At 37.8% G+C, this 21,766-nt stretch overlaps 1 protein-coding gene across 4 annotated transcripts in view; it reads left to right on the plus strand.

Moving 5' to 3' along the window:
• The window catches only part of Balat (Beta-alanine transporter), a 218,949-nt gene that overhangs the window by 43,954 nt on the left and 153,229 nt on the right, over positions 1-21,766 (plus strand). For all 4 annotated transcript variants that reach the window (XM_022083194.2, XM_022083175.2, XM_022083124.2 and 1 more), the window contains exon 3: positions 20,218-20,434. In XM_022083194.2, the coding sequence (XP_021938886.2) occupies positions 20,218-20,434 (217 nt within the window). The remainder of the gene's footprint in view (positions 1-20,217; positions 20,435-21,766) is intronic.

The following is a 21,766-nucleotide window of genomic DNA, read 5'->3' on the forward strand; positions in this document are numbered from 1 at the left end:
CTGACGCTGACCGGACAGGAATTTCTTGAGGTGTAGGAAAAGATGGAAATCACTGGGAGCGAGGTCCGGGCTGTAGGGTGAATGATTAAACACCTCCCAGCTGAACTCCTGCAGGAGACTTGCTGTCCGTCGAGCCGTGTGCGGCCTAGCGTTATCACTGACCGCACTTCACAGTCGGCGGGAGCTGGAATAAGAACCTCCATCTTCAACAGCTGCAACGATGCTACTGTGAGAACGCGGGAAGTACCGTTAGTGCATGCGCCATGCTACGTCATTGCTCTATCACGTACGCACAGTCGCTTCGCGCAATATAAGGTTTGCTAGCTGTGGGACGAGTGGGAAACTTTCTTTGTGGACGCGCCTCGTATATTCTCTACTCGATGCGTCGTCGTTAAGCATAAATAAGAGTAGTTACGCAAACTGTAATAGATTCTTAATTCGATTATACAAATATTATAAGAGTGAAATAGATTAACTTATCTGACACAAAGCTGAATTTAACCGTTTTCAGTACCTCTGGTAAAATTAATATAGGCCCAATGTTTTCAATGTCATAATTAATTTTGTTTGTCATTAAAGTAGAATAAACTGTACTAACAATAGCAATAGGACCCGTGGCAATAGTTGCCCCTGGGGGATTAGTTTACCATGAGTACGGCAACTTGTTTTTTTTTCTGTGTTCTGTACAGGGGAAGTTTATGTTACGAATTATTAAAGTCTGGTCAAACAAAATAAAAATCAAAACTACTAATGAGACTGGGACCTCGAAATACACACTTACAACATGAAAGTTATACAGCCGACTCCTATATAAATCCTGAAATAAAATAACCACATGTTTTGCGATTATTTCATCTGCTTAGAAAGATTTAAAATCTAACCTCACTTTTCATACTAATCAAATATCCTATCTTGCTATTGTAGTCTTCTTTACTTAATTAAGGGGTCCGCAGTGGCCACGTGGTCTGAGGCGTGGGCCTTGTGCCGCTTGGTCGCTGGGACCTTGGGATCGAATCCCACTCAAGCCATGGATGTTTGTCCGCGTTTTTCTGTGTTGTGCTGTCCTGTGTACAGGTAGAGGCCTTGCGACGGGCCGATCCGTCGTCCAAGGAGTCCTACCAAAATGTCTATAGATCAAACCAACGAAAAGTTGGGACCCGCAGTGCTCAGGCGCTTGAAGAACGGGTCGTTACCAGTATCCCAGTTTACTTAATTAATCTATGTATGCGAAGGGGTGTCATTAAACTGATTCATATTCTGGGACAAATTTTTAATCCGTTTATTACTTTAGAAAATAATACAAAATTTCTTAAGCTGTCTCTGCAACCGCCATCTTATGAAAATATACAACATAATCAGTTGGATCTATTGGGTTTGAGGTTAGCTTTATCCAATCGACTCATATGATCAAGCTTTGTAGTTTTATCTGATAAGTTAAGCAAAGCCAGCTTTCGAAACGTTAAGCATTTTTAAACTAACAGACGAAGAATAATGCTGAAGAATAAGCATTGGTTAATACTGTGCGTTCTTTGCACGGAGTGTGTAGGGAGAACGCATTATGGGATGGTGGTATATCCCTCCGTCTGTTCAATAGCCTCTACTGGAGAACAACTGGATAGATTGGGATTAAATTTTTTGCGGAGTTTGTGCTATTCTGCGCGACCTCAGGACCGTACTTTTGTATGTCCTACGAGCGGTGATAACAAAATGACGGATGAGGAAAGTCGTGATTTAGACACTGAGGTGCTGCGATCTGGTGGCCAGAGTTAGTGGCGGATTTTATACCACTAAATGCACGTTGTAAAGATAACAAGAGAATTTCATGTATGTTCCGGTATGGAAAAGAATTTCCGAGCTTGTTCATGTTTGTTGATAGCTGTCTTCTGGGTTGTTGTGCAGTGTAGTCTGGTAGAAGTTTACCGACGTTTCAGAGGTCATACTGCCTCAGTCATCAGGACCTACATGGCGATACAACCAAGAAGACAGACATATTCACATCCATTTTAATGTTATTCTTCCGTCTCATTCTCGAACTACCAAAAGGAAATTTTCGAAGAGACTTTAACAAAATTCTTTATACCGACCCTTATAGAATTTAGCCTAAAATTTTATATAGAATTGCGTTATATTACGATAAATCAAAATCTCTACGCATTCTGTAGCTATCTTAACACTAAGTACAGTCTTAAACTTTCTTATTTTTCATCCTGAAAAATAACCCCCCTGAAAGCATTCATACGGAGACTTCAGAGTTGGTTTCGACATCATGGCAATCAGAGATATTTCTGTCCCTACCTGTAATCGAACTACGCTCGTTTAGCCGAAAGACAGTCACTTTACTGAACGTATATCTAACCTCATAATTGAAAAATTGTGCCAAAAGTATTTATAGTTCTTGTGTTCTTGAGGGCTGCTGTGTTATAGACAGGCTATATGTTAGTTTTTTTATATTCTACTCGTACATGGTATCTAATGTGCTGTAGGTTTTTATGATGGATCACTTCAACCTTGTCACAGTAGCACAGCCAAAACAACAAATCCTTTAAAGCAGTTCCAGGATAGATCATAAATCTATAGTAATACAAATCTCATTCTAGTATAAAAGTACGGGTTATTAAATAAATAGAAATTAACTCGTCTAAATTATAGGGAATTCAATAGTAGCAAATAAAACACTTTCATGAAAAGTGTAGTAAAGTAACATTTAAAAATGAAAACCACGAATTTACTTAATTACGAAAGATGGGGAACGTTAACATGTATGCATATGTTCTGTTGTATTACATAGACGTTTATGTACATAGCAGGCCATGGATGAGTAAACAGTCTTTTGTTTTATTTCATTATTTCCACAGAGTATCATACAAAAACTAAAAATAAACAATATTGTGTAAAAATACGAATATCATTACTCGTGTTTGCTTAATTAAAGTATGTAATATGATTTCATATACCGAAATCTCAAATATGTTCCTATGTCGAGGTTATAATAATTGCGCTTCATTTTACTAGGCTACATGTACGTAAAAAGGCGTCCTTTTAACAGCATTACCGTGGCAACGGTTATTATATTTCGTATAGCCCAAAATCCCATAACAGCAAATGATCACCAACCATGCAAACAACATTGCATATTATACAGGTAGAAGCTTTGATAGCTTAAAGATGTAAATAGCTGTATGGCGTCTGTTATAAAATGAGAGTAATTTGAAAACCCACCGGCTCCCTGGAGCCATGATTTCCACACAAGCACGGAGTGGGTTTACAAAATTCTGACTCGCATTCAAGAGGCAGTGGTTTGAACCACGACCGGTAAATGGAGTTACTTTGCCTGTTCAATTGAATGATCATTTTGAAGTAACTATTTGAGTATACCAAGGAAAATTACGAAATGCCTTGGCAGTTATTGTTTTAATGGCTTATTTAACGACAGTGTCAGATTATAACTTCAATAATGAAATGTTTAATAAATTGCGAATTATAAAGGACATGGCAGAAAACAGTCTTCTGCCTATAGATTTTGTTTTTGTGTGGAATATTATTAGTTACATGTGGGTATAAATAAAAAAACTAAACATTGATGCATTTAGTGGGATTGGGGTTTTTACGGCGATGAGTAAGAAAATGGCTGTCTTCTGGGTTGTTGCGCAGTGTAGTCTGGTAGAAGTTTACCAACGTTTTAGAGGTACTTCCTGCCCCCAACATGAGGGCGATCGCCCTGAAACGGAATAAAAAAGGCGAAACACCCCAGATAACGGTAAGCTGAAGTGTTTCTGTGATCAAACTAAAACGACAATGGCTGTAAGTAGAAACACGAAAAGGTTAACTCAGTGGTGAGTTCAGAAGTGTCTTTTTCATTACTTTTGAGCTGCCAGTGAAAAGAAACAGAGCATGTCAACTTCCTTCCTCCAGAAAGTCCAATGTACTTTAAAGCCATGTCCAGTCTGTATTTTATTACAAGAGTTCTGTTTCCCAATCCTTTGTTAACTATCACCGTGACGCACTCCATACCAAGATGAAGAAAATACGACCTAAAAAAGTAATAAAAGCTTAAAATCTACCCGGAGTAATAGTTCAAAGTCTTTTAATAATTATACCTTTGACAGATTTTACATTTTTTTGCAAAATAGAAAACTTGCCCTGAAAATGGTGGCAAAATGTTCTCCGAAACCATCCGATAGTTCCACTCCGAGAAATTACTCATAAATTAATCATAAAAGTTATGAAACTGTAGTTCATCTAGTTAAGAAATTCCCAGCCATTTACGGAACCCAAGTTCACTACAGTGTCCATAAGAGACCGCCACTAGAACCTGTCTTGAGTCAGAAGAATTCAATCCGCTAGTTCATATGTTCTTTGTTTGCATCCGTTCTAATAATATCATCACATCTATACCTATGCCTTTTATATGGTTTCTTTTATCCAAGTTATTCACTAAAATTTTGCATGCATTTATCATTTTCTATGATAATGAATTTCTGAGAACATATCTACGAATACTACTTCCGCATTTAAATTTGCTGTTTATACACTCAGTAAAAAGAATTATAAAACTGGGTTGCTTCTTCTTTTCCAGTTTAGTAAAGAGTAAAGGATCCTATAATAAGAATGCCTACATATGTGTGTGAATTTGATGAAAAAACAATTCACTCCCGATTATGCGAATTAGAAAAGACCGGAAAAACTGTCGGATTATCGAAAATGTCGGGTAATACGTAAAAATAATGAAAAGTTGAGGGTAAATATTGACTCAGTTTACGATAATTTTAAATTACATAGAAAATACAACACGACATCAAATGACAGTACGTCGGATTAAAAGGAACGTTGGATTATCGTTTGTTGAGCCACGTATAATTTTTGTCGTGTGATAACATTTTTGAGGAATACAGTACCTCCATCTTGAACCCTGAAGATAAGGGCACTTTGTTCCTCTGGAACGTTGGTACGCAGCCAAAATGCTACACAGTGCAGGAACCCGGAAGGCCATCCATCGTCTCTATTCAAGTAGTCGTGCAAACCTCAGGTCTTAAAGCAGGAAAACGAGACGCTGTAAGTTAATTCACTACTGAGACTTTGCCTCCCTTCGCACGTTACAGAAGGGCACAAAACTCTCTGGCAATATTCGTGAACGTTTTGAGTTATGTGAGTGCAAAACTGGTGCTTGGCACGTCAAGTGTAATTCCAGCCCGTGTTGTTATACGGCGGGAGGAAGTGTATTCTCGCCTCGCGTTATTAAGACCTTACAGCTCAGCGCTAATTTTCAGTGCCTTGTAATTTAATGTTTTATAACTAGCGGTTTCGCATACAAAATATATTTTGTTTTCCAGAATAAATCGTGATGTTTTCATAAACATTAGCAGACTTTTTTATATTTTTTTTTCTAGAGGTTGGAATCTCACTTTTGTGGCTTATGAGATGCGTGTGGTTGGGGGATTTTCACAGCTGGGAATGCTTATCACTGTGCTAACAAGAGTCCGCCACTGTTACCTACACCGACCCACATGAATCCAGTCCACTCTCTCACAACCTCTATCTTTAAGATCAGTTTAATACACAATGCTCATAAAATGGCGGACGATTTGAAGAAAGTGTAATTGTTTATCGACAACACATACAAACAACTTATGCACTACAAGACATTCGCACTAGAACGTTCTATCACACGTGGTCACAGGTCTTTATCAGTTCCTTTTTCATATAGGTTCAGATCGACTTCCAGGTTTAATTTATGGACAACCTGTGCTATTCTCCGCTCCAGAGTTATGTAATGAGTGGAATAAGTCGCACCAAGAAGCGAACTATAAATCTGTCAGATGTTTTGATTTTCAAACTAATATTTTATCTCTCCCAATACGTGCTACATTAGCAGTTTGTCTCATTTTCCTGTAGTCTGATCATATTAATAATACTGAAAAAGAGTATAAATTATGAAGCTCCTCATTATTTCCTTAATTTTTCGTTATTATATTTCCCGTAGGTCCATTATATACAAAATATTCGTCCTATTAAATAAGCAGAACATTTTTGTTTAAACAAATTTTCTTCTCTTTCTTAAAATTAATCATTTTCCGATATGTAAAGGTTAATTTTTTTCTTAAAATACTTGAATGTGCCCAGTTCCTTCATAGCACAGAAAACACCGAAAATATTTGTATGTGGTTTATTTAAAATAAGATTACATTTAATATTTGAAATTCCTTTAATCGTTAAATTAGTTCTTCCACTAAACGTAGGCTATTGAAATTCTACGTTTTAAAATGCGATAATAAATTGTTACTGCAGAAATTTAAACGTTTACATAAAGGTAACAGAAAAATATGTAAAATGGCAAAGCTGATATATCATAATAAGGTAATAATAATTAACGTTAATAAAGTCGTATAAGAACGAAGATAATGATAAATGGTGGAATTGTTGAACAGTTCAAAACTTCTGTTACCTTAGTTGTGCAATATTTTATTAATGGAGCTATGACGTAGACGAAACACAAAACGTACATAAATTTCTGAGTGTAGGGTAAGATATGGAGAGATTTAAGAAATAAATAGATATAATTCTTAAAATTTTTATGTCAGTATGTGTACGAGCTCGTACCTTTATATAGTTATCAGAATTGGGCAATGAATAGAGCAGACCGAATAACAACAAAAATAGTATAAATTAAATTTCCTAAATAGGTTTCTAAGACTTTACCTCAAATACCAAGCAAACAATACAAATAATCGATGTCTCTTAAGAATTTAAGATATCATGAATAAAATAATTCGAGAACTCTGTGAACATATTTGGCACAATTGAAGCAGGAAGAAACACCCAATATGTTATGTACTACAAACTAAAAATAATCTAAGACTTTGGATGACCAAGGAGACACTGGGACGAAGCAGACTTTCTGTGCCTTTAAGATGGCGATTATGATGATGTTGATGACGAAGGTCCTGCAACGACGGATGCTTTACTGTTAGAGCGTAAAGGTAGGAGGCCGGGTGGGCTCCAGACTGGCCACTGGTACAGAAGGGAGGACTTTCTGCCGGTGGCACAAATCGAACCCATATCGCCCAGCCCATGGTAACTGACAACTGTCTTAACGCAGCAATTGAGCAGTTTGCATCCCAGAAGTCTTGGGTTATGTTCTCCATTCGAAAGTTCAGTTTTCGTGTCTTTGCCTAGACTTAACCAGAGAAGATGCTGGGTTGGTTCCATAAAGTTGGCCACCACCACTTCCATCTCAAGTCTTCCAAATTAATCATTCGAATTCATGCTGACTTTAAATGTTACGTAAATTTTAAAGTTAAGAGAGAAAAAAATCTTCATGTAAATTATGAGAAGTTTTCATTTATGCATCTTCATATTTTTTTTATAAATAATGAATTGTGGGAAAATAGAACAAATAATGACACGTAATAGAATTCTGCGCATAAAAACCTTGACCTTTCAAGTACTTTTTTTTTGAATCGATTCCAGAACAGTAATAAACCGGAGTGGCGTGGTGGAGAAGTATAAAAGTACGTTTCAGAAAACGTAATGAGGTGAGGACAAGCTTCCATATCCTGGATTTCTATAGGCTCTATTCGAGTGCTTGGAATTTCTTACAAAGGGAAAACAGATTACCACAATAATAAAAATGAGTTTTATATATATCAGGATGTGTCTGTTCATTCAATTTCAGTGGACTCAATATTAAGTTCAGTTATTATGGAGTTATCTGATATTCTCTTAACTACGAACAATAAAGAGAAGTGGTCCAAACAAAATAAATATTCTATATTAATCGTTATTATTACTTATAAGAATATTCAGACCTCTGTTGAGACGTAATTAGGCATCGATACGAGGATACTATTAAACTGGATCTTAAATTTTTATGAGATTGCGAACTTTATTGAAGTGACTTAAGATAGGGTAAGGTGGCGGGCTCTTATATACACGGCTTTGCACTGTTGGGTTTCATATAAACGGGTAAATGTTAACTACTCGAGCGATCATCAGTTTCTCAAAGGAACCGTGTTATTTACATCTTAGGAAGACCATAGATTTCAGTGACGTTACACTTTAGGAAATGTGAACTGTTGAGTTGGTATCCAGACGTGCACCGAGTGTACGTACGCCCTAAAAGTTCATAATTATTGAACGTACTGGGAATTGAAAAGCAAACATACAAACATTAATAAACTAGAACCAGTAATAAATGGACATTATACACATTTCACTGTACAGCGTATAGAGTAATCAAACGATTGAAATGTGCATTTTCAAATATTACCCACAATGCATCTCTATGTTTATTTACAGTAAGCGCGTTACTAAGACAACGGAGCGTCATACGTACTCATAGATCAAACACAGAACTGGGAGGTATTTTGAAAGGCTGTGCGCAAATTCTGACCATCACAACACCAACTAGTTTTATGTCACTTGATGTTGCATGTGTTCACGATGTATTGAGGAGAAACAAAGGCTTTTCTTTTGTAAGACTTGAGGTTTTCACAGCGGTGAGTATGAAGATTTCTGTCTTCCGGGTTGTTGCGCTGTGTAGTGTGATGACGGAGGCAGTATGACCTCCGAAACGTTGGTAAACATCGACCAGACTACACAGCGCAACAACCCAGAAGACAGAAATCTTCATACTCACCGCTGTGAAAACTTCAAATATCGCCCTGATGATGGAGGCAGTATGATCTCCGAAACGTTGGTAAACATCGACCGGACTACACAGCGCAACAACCCAGAAGATAGAAATCTTCATACTTATCGCCCTGATGACGGAGGCAGTATGACCTCTGAAACGTTGGTAAACATCGACCAGACTACACAGCGCAACAACCCAGAAGACAGAAATCTTCATACTTATCGCCCTGATGATGGAGGCAGTATGACCTCTGAAACGTTGGTAAACATCGACCAGACTACACAGCGCAACAACCCAGAAGATAGAAATCTTCATACTTATCGCCCTGATGACGGAGGCAGTATGACCTCTGAAACGTTGGTAAACATCGACCAGACTACACAGCGCAACAACCCAGAAGACAGAAATCTTCATACTTATCGCCCTGATGACGGAGGCAGTATGACCTCTGAAACGTTGGTAAACATCGACCAGACTACACAGCGCAACAACCCAGAAGACAGAAATCTTCATATTCTGATGACGGAGGCAGTATGACCTCTGAAACGTTGGTAAACATCGACCAGACTACACAGCGCAACAACCCAGAAGACAGAAATCTTCATATTCTGATGACGGAGGCAGTATGACCTCTGAAACGTTGGTAAACATCGACCAGACTACACAGCGCAACAACCCAGAAGACAGAAATCTTCATACTTATCGCCCTGATGACGGAGGCAGTATGACCTCTGAAACGTTGGTTAACATCGACACAGACTACACAGCGCAATAACCCGGAAGACAGAAATATTCGCTTTTCTTTTCATTTATCTAGGATGGAAAATTAGCTAACCCCATGGTGCAGGCTTCTATTTGAGGTTTTTATAAATAAACAATTTGTCGAGAAATCTCACAAATGAAACTTCTTTAATCTTTCATCGATAAGTTCGATAGTATCTCATTCATAGTTTAATATTTTCTTGTGATGTAAATGTGTTAATTTTTTAAGATTGTAAATTGGGTGAATAAGATGTATGAGGACAGGGTGCTGAAAAGAATATTTTTACCTAAGGAATTTCATTATGTATACGCATCAACAAATATTGATACTATCAAATGAAAAATAATGAAATGGACAAAGCATGTAGAACATGTGAGATAATTATTAATTTACATACAGTGTTGGTCGGAAAACCTGAAGTGAAGTGACCACTTGATGGTAATGGAGGAATACAGGATGTCCGAGAAAGAGTGCACACATTTTAAACATTTTTATTGAGAAAATAAACAGAGCTAAGAGAGTACAGTTTTCACCACATGAAACAGCAAATCAGAAAGTTTTTTCCCCACACAAAGTTTCCTGCAATATGGATTGGAAGAGGAGGGCCCTTTGCATGACCTGCAAGATCTCTGGATTTAACATCCATGGAATTTCTTTCTTTGGGTGCACACAAAGGACCAGGTGTACCACACACGAGTCACTTGTTTGCAAGAATTGAAAAACCACATGTTCCATTCTGTGGAAGGAATGATGCCTCAAATGTGTGGCAACGCTTTCCGGACATTTGAATACCGGGTGGACATTGTGCGAGCAACAAAGGAAGCTCAGGTAGAAGTACAGTTGGGGAAAAAAAAAACTTTCTGAGTTGCTGTTTCATGTGGTGAAAACTGTACTCTCTTAGCTCTGTTTATTTTCTCAATAAAAATATTTTATATGTTTACACTATTTCTCGGACATCCTGTTTATTAATATGGATCGCAAGGAAAAACAGGATTTTAGTTAGCAGACTGTTCATTCTGGTAGGATAGGAAACGTTTGCAAATCCCTGTGGTCATGGTGATAAATCCTTGGTTTCTGTAAATGGAAGAAATTTCTATCAGTCGGACGACTATTGGTTTTACAAGAACGGTTGTGCTCCATGGAGTTAGTTTGTTAAGTATTTTGATTGTTTCATTATTGTAAGTAGTTTGTCAACATTACGAATATGCTCCTGACATAACAAAAAGGAATAGCATTGGAAAACTATTTTAGTTAGACTTTATTATTTAAAGCCCCATTAAATTTCTTCTGGTAAATCAACGCGAATGCAGCAATCAAGGATTCTCAACATAGAAATACTTTGAACGTCAGTTTCTTGGACCACATTAAAGTTTTCCTATTCCTCAGAGTGAATACGAAGCAGCCTGTATACATTCACTTTGTGCAAAGAACACAAAAAAAGAGACATACGTTTTTGTCGAGTATATTTGCTCTGTGTGTGTTTAAAAACTAGAATATTCTATTAAGAACGGGAAGTCATGAATTCCAAAGAGAATTCCAGTTAAAGTATAATGGAATTCCAGATAGCACATTTATTTATCATTATAATGATAAATGGGAATCCTTCAAGTCAGTTGTTAGGAATTTTCTTGGAAGCAACAGGGCGCCTAACTAAAGGTACAGATGCAAACTAATGGTGGAAAAATAACTGGTTTTGTTTTGCTCTCAGAATTAAGAACAATTACTTCTCTACAAATTAAAATACATTTGTGAATGTATTACGTGTTTTATAACTGATAATATCTGAATTTTTAAATATGATTTAAATGATCGTTTTTTCTGAAACCGTAGCTTTTCTAAATAATACTTTAATTTCAGTTTCTGCTTAAAAGTAAACATTAGGCTTCTCCATTACATAGATTAGAAAAATATTTAAGGAAATAAACTCTTCTTAGAATCATGTGAAGCTAATAAAAACTGTGGTATATATGGTTACCAATGAGCTTGAATGAGTCTGAGTGTTAACCATTACTTGTTTGTTCAGTAGGAAGAGTTTATGGCCTATCTGCTTTCTTTGCTTTCCGCCATTGCTCTTTCTGCGCGACACTTGTGTACATTGACAAAACCCCTGGCGATATTCCCACAGCGTCTTGAGGCTGCATGAAGCTTCCATGCATCATCTTGACTCTCCCCTTGTCATGTTTCAGAATTAAGCCCCTTAAATGTTCTATCTCCCTATCGCGTGATGCTCCTCCCGGGTAGCCATGAATACTGGCGTATTTAAACTAACACAGTTTAACACAGGCTGAATAAATTAAATCATCGGTTGATTTTAATTTAATTCATTATGTCATTCCCATCTGTGAACACGTCTCTGAAGCGGTCTTTTTCCTACTGGTTGTCGAAATAAAATTTTATATTTCTCATCTCCCGTATGCGTCGTACTAAGTCCCCCCCCCGCTAACTAATTTGACTTTTCGCGTGTCCGCAGTCATATTTCAGTGTTTAGAGTGTCAGTATCCTATTCGCTGCTACAGTAGAAGTTGCCGCGCAATCTCACTGAGTTGCGCGCGCATTTCTTTGACTCCAGGAACTGCAAACGAAGGTCTCTCATGGCGTATAAATCAAAAAAATCCACGGGAATGTTGTACGGAATGCGTTTTACGCGTTTTAGACACACGCGGCAATTATCTGAAACGAAACTCTTGAGTATAAAGAGAATCACCGGTATTTGAAGAAAGCATATTTTGAAACTGAGATTTGAGGCTCGCACCGGGGGGCGAATATGACAGTTTTTGACTTATGAGTTGTTCTGTACGGGCTTACCTATAAAATCAGACGGCATCAGAACACCACAAGTGACAGATTATCCATCGTCCTTTATTTTGATCGCTAGAGACGCCGATGTCGTCCTAGTAAACAGCAACATTAAAATTTTAGTGTTTATTAATAATTAATTACACATATTGAGTATCGTGTGTCGTGTGTTTTTGGTTCCTTTAATTTCGTCTGAACTTCACGCATGGCGGTTCTGCAAGTTCACGTCTGTTTTCAAGGATATAACCCACACAAACGACAAGGCTTTACTGTACTTCAACATGATATGGTACTCCAAAGATTCTGTTTCATTAATTCGATTCAAATTGTCCAGTTTGTAAGCCCTTACATTTCGTTCTTTATCTTTGAAACCTGAATCCTTTGTCGTACTCATCACCCCTAACGTTGAAGTAAAAGAAGTCTCCAGAAGATTTTATTTCATCATTTTGTTACTTTTGTCCTCGAAATTGTATAAGACACAAGTTGGAAGGCCACACGTAATAACTACTGTAACACGGATAAAAATATGAAACAAAGACTCGAGTGTTGCTGTCTGCAGCTGAGAGCGTACTTGAAATGGAACAATAGGTTAAGTGATTTAATTTGTCATTTTTCGCTCAACTTTCTTATTCTCTAAGAAAAGGCAGACATTTGTTTGTGTTTTCTTGTTCCTTATTCACAATTTATTTGCCTTTTCAACGGCAGAATTTTTAGAGTGGAATTGCAAAATAAATCGGATGTAGACGTGTTTTAAGTGACTTCCCGGTTTTCGCCTAGAGGAAAACAAGGAAACGATAAAAGTCCCAAGACAGCTCAACTGCTGCCAAATGTTCGAACCAGATAACACCCGAATGAACAAATTCTGTATGAGGCAAACCTGGAAAATGTCCCAGTCTCTATACTCAAACCGGCAACATTTTAGAAATTAACAACAAATTTCTGGAAGAAACTTGCAAGCTGCTATATTATTATTATCGCTGGATAAAATTTAGTTTCATCCAAAGATTATAATCAAAACTGAATAGTTACTGATCTATATTTATGAATAATTTACGCCACCATACCTACCGTCTTTAGAACTGAAGATGGAGGCAGCAGTTCCTCTGAACATAAGTAATCGTACACAACACTATTTTATTTTTTGTAGTGTTCTGTCTGACGACAGGTCCATATGAACAGGATCCTTCCATCCTTTTCTCGGACTGGGACCTGTTCATATACGTTCTTGGCAGATGATCCAGAAGTGGTTTGCCATTGCCTTCTTCTGTGTGTGAATGGAGTAATTGTTGGGATGCCACGGAGGAAATTTCCGTGTTGCCTAGACCACGGCCTTGCCCAACACAAGTTATAAATTCGGGCACCACGGGGAATCGAACCCGAGACCCCAGGATTACAAGGCCAGCGTTCTAACCGCTACACCACCTCATCTCATTATTATTTAGTGTTCTGTCTGACGACAGGTCCATATGAACAGGATCCTTCCATCCTTTTCTCGGACTGGGACCTGTTCATATACGTTCTTGGCAGATGATCCAGAAGTGGTTTGCCATTGCCTTCTGTGTGTGAATGGGATGCCACGGAGAAACCGGGGAAGCCCCCGGAGGAAAACTCCGTGTTGCCTAGACCACGGCCTTGCCCAACACAAGTTATAAATTTGGGCACCGCGAGTATAAAGATGCATGTCTTCTAGGTTATAGCACCGTGTAGCCTGGCAAAAGTTTCCCGACGTTTCAAAGATTTTTGCTGCCTCCATTATCAGGGCGACGAATACTCACCGCCCTTATAATTTAGGCAGCAAGCACGTTTGAAACGTCTGTAAACTTCAGTTAGACTACACGGCACTATAATTCAGAAGACAGCCATTTTCATAATCGACAACTTTGTCGCCATGAGAACCTGAAATCTCATAAAGTACTTCTATTATTTACGATCCAATTTAACGTGTCATACTCCAGTGAGTAATTTTGTTGTCGCATAGCAACTCGGATCATGGGTCCAATGAAAATAATTAATTTTTTGCCCAACTAAATAACTATAAACTGTATAATTAAGTTAATACTTTAGTCGTAGTGGTAGCAAGCGTTAAAATTACTCTTCGTATGTCATTATCTAATCGCACTGCAGAATGTCTGTGTTATAATACGCCTTATTGTATGTCAATTTTCTCATGTTAAGTATTTCGCGACTAAAATGCGTCCTTGAAAAACAAATTTATTTATTTGTTCTTTATTTAATGACGCTTTCGGTATCTAGACTATATAGCGTCAGATGAGAGGGCGGTAGTGAATAATGAATTGGAAAAGATGTGGAAGGAAGCTGTTGTGGCCTAATTTGAGGTAATCTAATTTGCCTGGAACATATCTAAAATTGGATGTGCAAATTGAAATCGTGTTGAAGTATTTCAGGATCTTACTGAACCTTGACATGATAAATGACTAATCAACCAGACAGCTGACTAACCATTTATACGATTCAAGACGTACGTCTACTCTGAAGACTTTGTAGTCGTCAAAGTGGTCAAGAAATTATTCTTTCATTGCCGAGTTCGCAAGATCCTGCCACAGTACCTTTGACCATTTGTAGATTAATTTAATCCACAACTTCTCACTTTCAATCTAGGTTTCCCGAGTGATCCTTTTCATTGATTTTCCGTTTCTCCCGCGTGTGCTTCATGTCACCCTCGTCTCATCCTCTTTGGTTTGCTTGTCCTTATAGTACGACCCTTTAAAGCTGACGGGAATGGACTTTCTTGTATTGAACAGCAATAAAATCTATCGCAACATCGCAGTCTTTGCAAATCGCATTGAAAGTACATTTTTAACATTTCTTCTTAAAGTAAAGAAGATTTGAGAACTTCCATACAGCGACTGAAGCCAGTTTCTTGCCAAACGAACCAACATAAAACCGACTGCCTTACTCCAGACTCTTAACAAACGTAGACTCCGCCAGACCCCAATATAGACCCTTGCATAGCTTCGTTTGCATATTTTGCTACTAGAGTCGCCACCGTCAGAACGTAATTTCAAATTTGTTCCCACATCGCACGAACTTCGTACTCGTAGAGTGAAGTGTGACGGACATTGGCTGTTATACGAGGTGCGATCGGAAAGTTTCAAGACTGCGCGTATAAAAACCCGTACACTTATCTCAGGTATTAAATTCATCCATCACCCTCGAAGTAGTTCCCCTGGGAGTGAACACAACGATCCCAGCGCCGCTGCCAAGCCTGGAAGCATCCCTGGAAATCTTTCTTTGTCAGCCTGTCAAGCACCATCTGCGATTCTGCCTGAATCTCTTGCCAAAGACTCGCCAAAACGGCTACGGAAACCTATGAAATGCTAAAGCAAGCATTTGGGGAGTCCGCAATGGGTTGTGCACAAACTTTTGTGTGGCATTCACTGACTGGTGTAATTTGCTTGTCTTGGCATGCCCCTCACAGTCTCAGGTGTTTAATTCAATTGGGTTCTGTAAGTTAAACTGAAATCCTGTAATTGAGCATTGATCTAATGAAACATAGAAGTTTCGCTCGTCATCATCGACAGAGGTTCGGCGATTTTTAAAACGTGAATGCCACACAAAAGTTTGTGCACGACCCATTGCGGACTCCCCAAATGCTTGCTTTAGCATTTCATAGGTTTCCGTAGCCGTTTTGGCGAGTCTTTGGCAAAATTTGATGCACACGCCATGCCGAAATCGCAGGAGGGTCGGTGTAATGCACTACCAAAACGCCCGTAACTAAGAAACAAATGCTAATTCGATGATGCCGGCTGGCACACTGATTCACTATGAATGTAGGCCGCACCCCCTAGCGGCAGAAGCTCGTACTACATCAGGTTCGCCCTCTATTGACACAGTCTTGAAACTTTCCGATCGCACCTCGTATTAGGAGTGTTTAGATTATGGCACGGTCTGCAGAAGCAAGAATTGCAGTTTTAATGTGTGTAACCGTGTAAGCTGCTAGACTGGACGAGCACCTCTCTTTGGTGACAATATCTGTTTTTAAACTTCTTTCGTTCGGCGTAAAGACATATCCTTGACTCTACGGACTGCATGTCGCGTGGTAATGACGCTTAATTACGTCGCTTTTAAATGTGCTGCTTACGTCATCAGCCACAACAACAGCATCCCACATCTTTGTTTATATTTGACTGTGCTTAATGAGGAAATGTGGCTTCCAGGGGGTTAAACTAGCTATGAAATGGCAGATCCTTCAGACACGATGGGATGTCTTGCCAGGGAATTAGTCTGTCATAAAACAACTGAGAGGAACATAAAAATAACAAGTCTGGTTTTATTTTGTCTTTATGAGCTTTGAAATTCTCACGGTGATAAAATTATTTTGCGTTGTGACGCCGCGTAGATTTATAGATAGACACAATATTTTAGGAGAAATATAAGCCTGCTGGCTCCATATTTGGGATTGAAGATGGAAAATGTATGTTCAGCTGAAATATTGGTATATGTGTACGTGTGAAAAGTTGATGCAACGCGCAGAGAGTAAAACGTAAAAGTACCTGAGTTAAGGTTTACTACAGGTACGTACTTTACACATAAATAAAATTAAAGTTATATTTATAAGCCTAATCCAGACCACGGGTCAGAAATTTATGATGCACCTTTACTGAGTACTAAATACTTTTCTTTTATACTTAGCGTCAAATATAGCCTATAGACTGATAATAAAAAGAAAGAAAGAAAGAAAGAAAGACATACAGTTTATTTTTATATTGAAGGATTTACCTGCTTTTAAAGAGCTACTTCTCTAGTGAAATGTAGAAAATAAATAAAAGAGTGCAGATCTGTCTTGAGTTTCTTTAGATTTCGCTGTTGTGAGTATATCTATTGCAACTATAAATTTTAAATCTGGTACTGACATACAATATAAACTATTGACACATTTTGCATTAAACTTTGTTTTATTTTACTATTTATCTACTTATTAAACTATGAATTATAAATTGTTATAGTTATTTATTTAAAATTCCCCTTAAACTTTCGATATAGATTAAAATGTTTAATGTATTTCTTTTCAGAACTACTTGTTTGTAGATAGAATACTTTAGTAGGCCAATATGGAGAGTCAGTTTTTGGTTTTTAGAGAAAGTCACAACTTTCTCAATCAATTCCTTTCCCAAACTGTGTCAATAAGGTTAGCAGGCACGTGGTTCGGATTGCAAGACCAATTATCCGACTGCTCTATTGCTGTCTCTCGACAATGTCCTTTGCGATGCATGCTGGGATACGCGTGTTAAAATGGAGAATGTCCCAAAAACATGTGCACCCATAATACGGAATATTAACCTTATGGGTATAAATATTTTTGGGACGTTCTGTATTTTTTAGAGGATCATGGTTCTTAAAACGGATGAAATGGAGAATGAAAGATTGAATATTGTAATATTCCACGGGACGACGGATTTGATTCTATAATCTCCATGAACTCAAATGTCCATTAAAAACGAATAAAACAGACATCCGAAAGCAAAATAAACTAATGGATAAGTAAATAAATGAACGTTACAATCAAAGTAAAATGTAAATTTTAGTTCCCTCGGTGTTTTAAATTTAATAATCGGCACGTTACAAAAATGCATTTTAGTTTACTGAATAACAGCAGGAAGTTTCTGGCGAATAAATCGAAAAGTTGAGATTTCAGGTTCTCGCTGAGGTGAGTATGAAGATGGTTGTCTTTCGGAATGTTGCGCCATGTAGTGTGATAGTAGTTTGCTGACATTTCAGAGGTACTTGTTGCCGGCACTGCGTAGAATCTCAAAAGACAAGTCATCTTCAAAACTGAAAAGTAACTGATCTGTTGAGTATTTTCAATAGTATACATGCGTATCCCCCCCTCTACGTAACCAGCATTTTAACAGAAACATAGACGAAAGTGAGAAATGTCTTGAAAAAGAATTGGACAAAGATTTGTCGAAGGATTTTGTCAGTATCATCCTACACCAAACGAAAAACGGAAAGACAGTAGAAAATAAAGATAAGTTATGAATACAAACACTGGAGTCGGTATAAACTACGGAAACTAATGCATGAAGCCGTTCAAGAGAATATATTTTTTTGTCACACATATTGAGCATGGAAAATGAATCGTCAGTCTTCTACTAATGTCTACTTTAGAACTACACTATTTTACTCTATACTTGAATTCATCCCAGTAACCAGTTGTATGAACGGACTCGAGGTCACTGATAAACCTATAGCTGAATCGTACTTTCTTCAGTGAGTAAGTTTGGTGGCTGTGCCGCGTGAACTAAGAAACTCGGCAACAGACTCGCACTAGTAGCCCATAGCGGAAAGGCCACGCGATGCAGCCAGCACACACCCCAAATATCCTTACTGTATAAAAAGTTATATCAACTAAGTATTTTGTATCGAAGTAATTTTATAAACATACGCGGGATAAAATTCGATACATTTTTGTGTAATTTTTTTTATACAAATATAAAATGCGTTGGCCCTGGTATAGAATGATAGATTTGTGTTAATAGCGAATTACTTTCGAATTTTAACCCTTGCAGCTGTTATCTATGCAGACTTGTCCAAGTTCTTCTAATATAAACGGTGAAGTCTTTATGCTCAGAGAACTACCGCTAGCAACGCTGCCCGAGATGATTCGAATTCATGACCCCAGCAATAGGAATCCCCATCAGATGACACTCGTCTCGGTTCTGCAACACGCGAACTTACTCACCTCTCCAGAGGAGTAATAAAGACACAGTCATATTCAGAATTATAACTACTGATATGAAATTCATGTCGACTGGAAATGTACATGGTCAGAATACCAAAAGGGAACTAAGACATTTCGGATGAAGTTCAGAGTGAATTATCACTGACCAAGGTCTAAAACTACATGAATAAATTAATATGTCAGGTTTGACAGACTACGGAAGGGAAAGATTTTCAAACTTAGGCGTAATGATGAAATACAGACCATGATGAACAAGACAGGGTTAACAGCAGAAGTCGGAATTGGTCGATAAATGTCTCGGAAGTTTGACGGCGACGATAATGATAATGAAGATATTTAAAATAATCTACAGCACCACTTTGTTCGTCAATTGTTATTTAGTCATCCAACAACATTTACTGTCTTGATTATTTTTCAGACATTGACAGAATTATTTTAAATGAAGCATTGATGATACAGTATGTTAAATTCTTACAATTCTTGTTCTTTGTTTGAAACTCTTTATCAACATAAGAGAGAGAAAATCAGAGGGTGTTTTAGAACACTGTGTCTATGACAGTGGAAATGACAGCAGAATGAAGATAATTATATAATGTAGGGCTTCATAGCCTAATTTGTGATCTTCGTCAAATGATATGTATGATTTGAGGTTTTCACAGCGGTGACGGAGGCAGTATGACCTCTGAAACGTTGGTAAACATCGACCAGACTACACAGCCCAACAACTCAGAAGACAGAAATCTTCATCAAATAACTTGTTATAAGGGTGTGTTCAAATACAGGAGGGGTCAATTAGTACACGTAAAAGAGATGAAGAATGCGTACAACAGTTTAGAGAGCTTTAGTCGGAAAATCTGAAGGAGGAGACTTTTGGCAAGACCTCGAAGTAGAAGGGAGGGCATTAGGATGGATCGGAAATAAAGGTGTGAAGTTGCAGATTGTATTAATTTGGCCTCGGCTGTTATTAGTACGATAATGAACTTTCAAATTAAATAAAACACGGTTTTCTTGGCCATCTGGGAAGCTGTCATCTTCCGAATGAGCTACGTCACGACGTTACAGAAGCTAGATTTTTATACATTCTGTTGAAGATTATATGTATTTTTAAGTCACAGTCCGGGATGTATCCGTGTGTTCTGTGTTCTATGGCCTTTTTATGAGGCAGCAGTAGTAAACGGAGCATGTGTACTAAAAAAGACAATTTACTATGATAATAAATAACGTAATGATAATCTAAGAACATTTCTGTCGTATTTTATACGAAGTTTGCGTGATAAAAGAATACAACCTCACGTGATACGTCTGATATTTTGCTTGTTGCAGTATTCCTCATGAGATGAGAGATGGAACGCTGAGGTACAGTCAGTGCCAAATGTTTGACCGCAACTATTCAGCTCTGTTGGTGCAGGTAGAAACTGAGGAAGACCTGGATCGTCTCGAACAGCAAGTATCTGCCAGCAACCTCTCTCTTCCCACCACAGGCTGTTTGCATGGGTGGAATTTTGACTACACACAATACGCCACTACCGTAGTGACAGAGGTAGGCCACGACTTTTCTTTAATATTCAGATAAATGTTCAATGCCTTTGAACTTTATATGTTTCGTAGTCCCACACAGTTTGTTAGATTCTTACTTGAAAACATAAGTTTTTGTTTGTTGCTGGAGCAGGTGTTCGAACTGGTGACGTTCTTGGTTTATTATGTGCAAAATAACGTCACAGCTGTCTTTGTCTTTCAATTTATCCCATGTCTTATTTGATGCCTTCATTTCTGAATGTGACAGTATTTTACTGTTGCATAAATAAAACCAGCAACTGGCTCTTAGTCCGTTAATGCACAGCTACATTGCGGTACCGCTGTAATTATTCCCATACCAAGCAATTGTAAAACCAGCACAAGACTTTAGACACGTTGCGTGGGACTGCATATAAATTCGAAGACACTGGACATTTAATTTGCGTATGTTAAGTACATTACGTAGACAACGTATGGAAGACAGTTGCTAGATGGTCGCTGACTTGTTGCTTAGCTGTTTCTTTAAGATCCCTCTTTCAATTAGCTTCATTTATTGGCGAGAAGGCCCGAAGTATATACAAATAGCTTTTTTACTTAAGCCTCTCTTGCAGAACATTCAATATATTATATCACAACCAAGGTGTATTGTTATGTGGCGAGAATCGGAACTATTCACTCAGCAAAACGTTTTAACCTTTGACTGCACCATTGAATTTATTAGAGAGTTCAGCTCATTTACAGGCTGGATAACCACTGGATAAAAATCGACTTTTGTCGGGTTATTTATCTGGTAGGGCTATTAGAGTTAAAGGCAAATGTAAATAAAAATGTACTGAGGATAACAAGACGCATATTTCAGTCAATATCTTTATAATATCACTAATTTTCAAACTTTAAACATATCTACGACGTAATTTTTATATTAAATTATATGTTTATGATATTGACATTTTTATTTTTTAATGTTATGAGCTATTATTAGAACATTAATTTACAACTTTAAAAAATGTTGCTGTATTTGATGAGATTTAAGAATCTCATGGCGGCGAGTGTGAAGATTTCTGTCTTCTGGGTTGTTGCACTGTGTAGTCTGGTCGATGTATCAGGGCGATGAGGGCCGTTATGATTGTGGTGGTAAGCACCTCCGAAACGTCGGTAAACTTTTACCAGACTACACGGCGAAACAACCCAGAAGAGTCATTATCCTTATTGTAACTGATTACCACTCTTAAACTGTTGACGCGAAAAATACGGATGTCGAAAGCCTTTGAGTAGGCCAAGAGCCTTTTGTTCACAAGTTTATGAAAAATTAAATAAAATATGAGGATGCGCCCTGTACTCATGTGGTTCTGGAAAT

This window comes from Zootermopsis nevadensis, unplaced genomic scaffold (genome assembly GCF_977971745.1).
Source record: "Zootermopsis nevadensis isolate Lab colony 2312 unplaced genomic scaffold, Znev_1.0 Znev_ptg000028l, whole genome shotgun sequence".
Lineage (NCBI taxonomy): Eukaryota > Metazoa > Arthropoda > Insecta > Blattodea > Termopsidae > Zootermopsis > Zootermopsis nevadensis.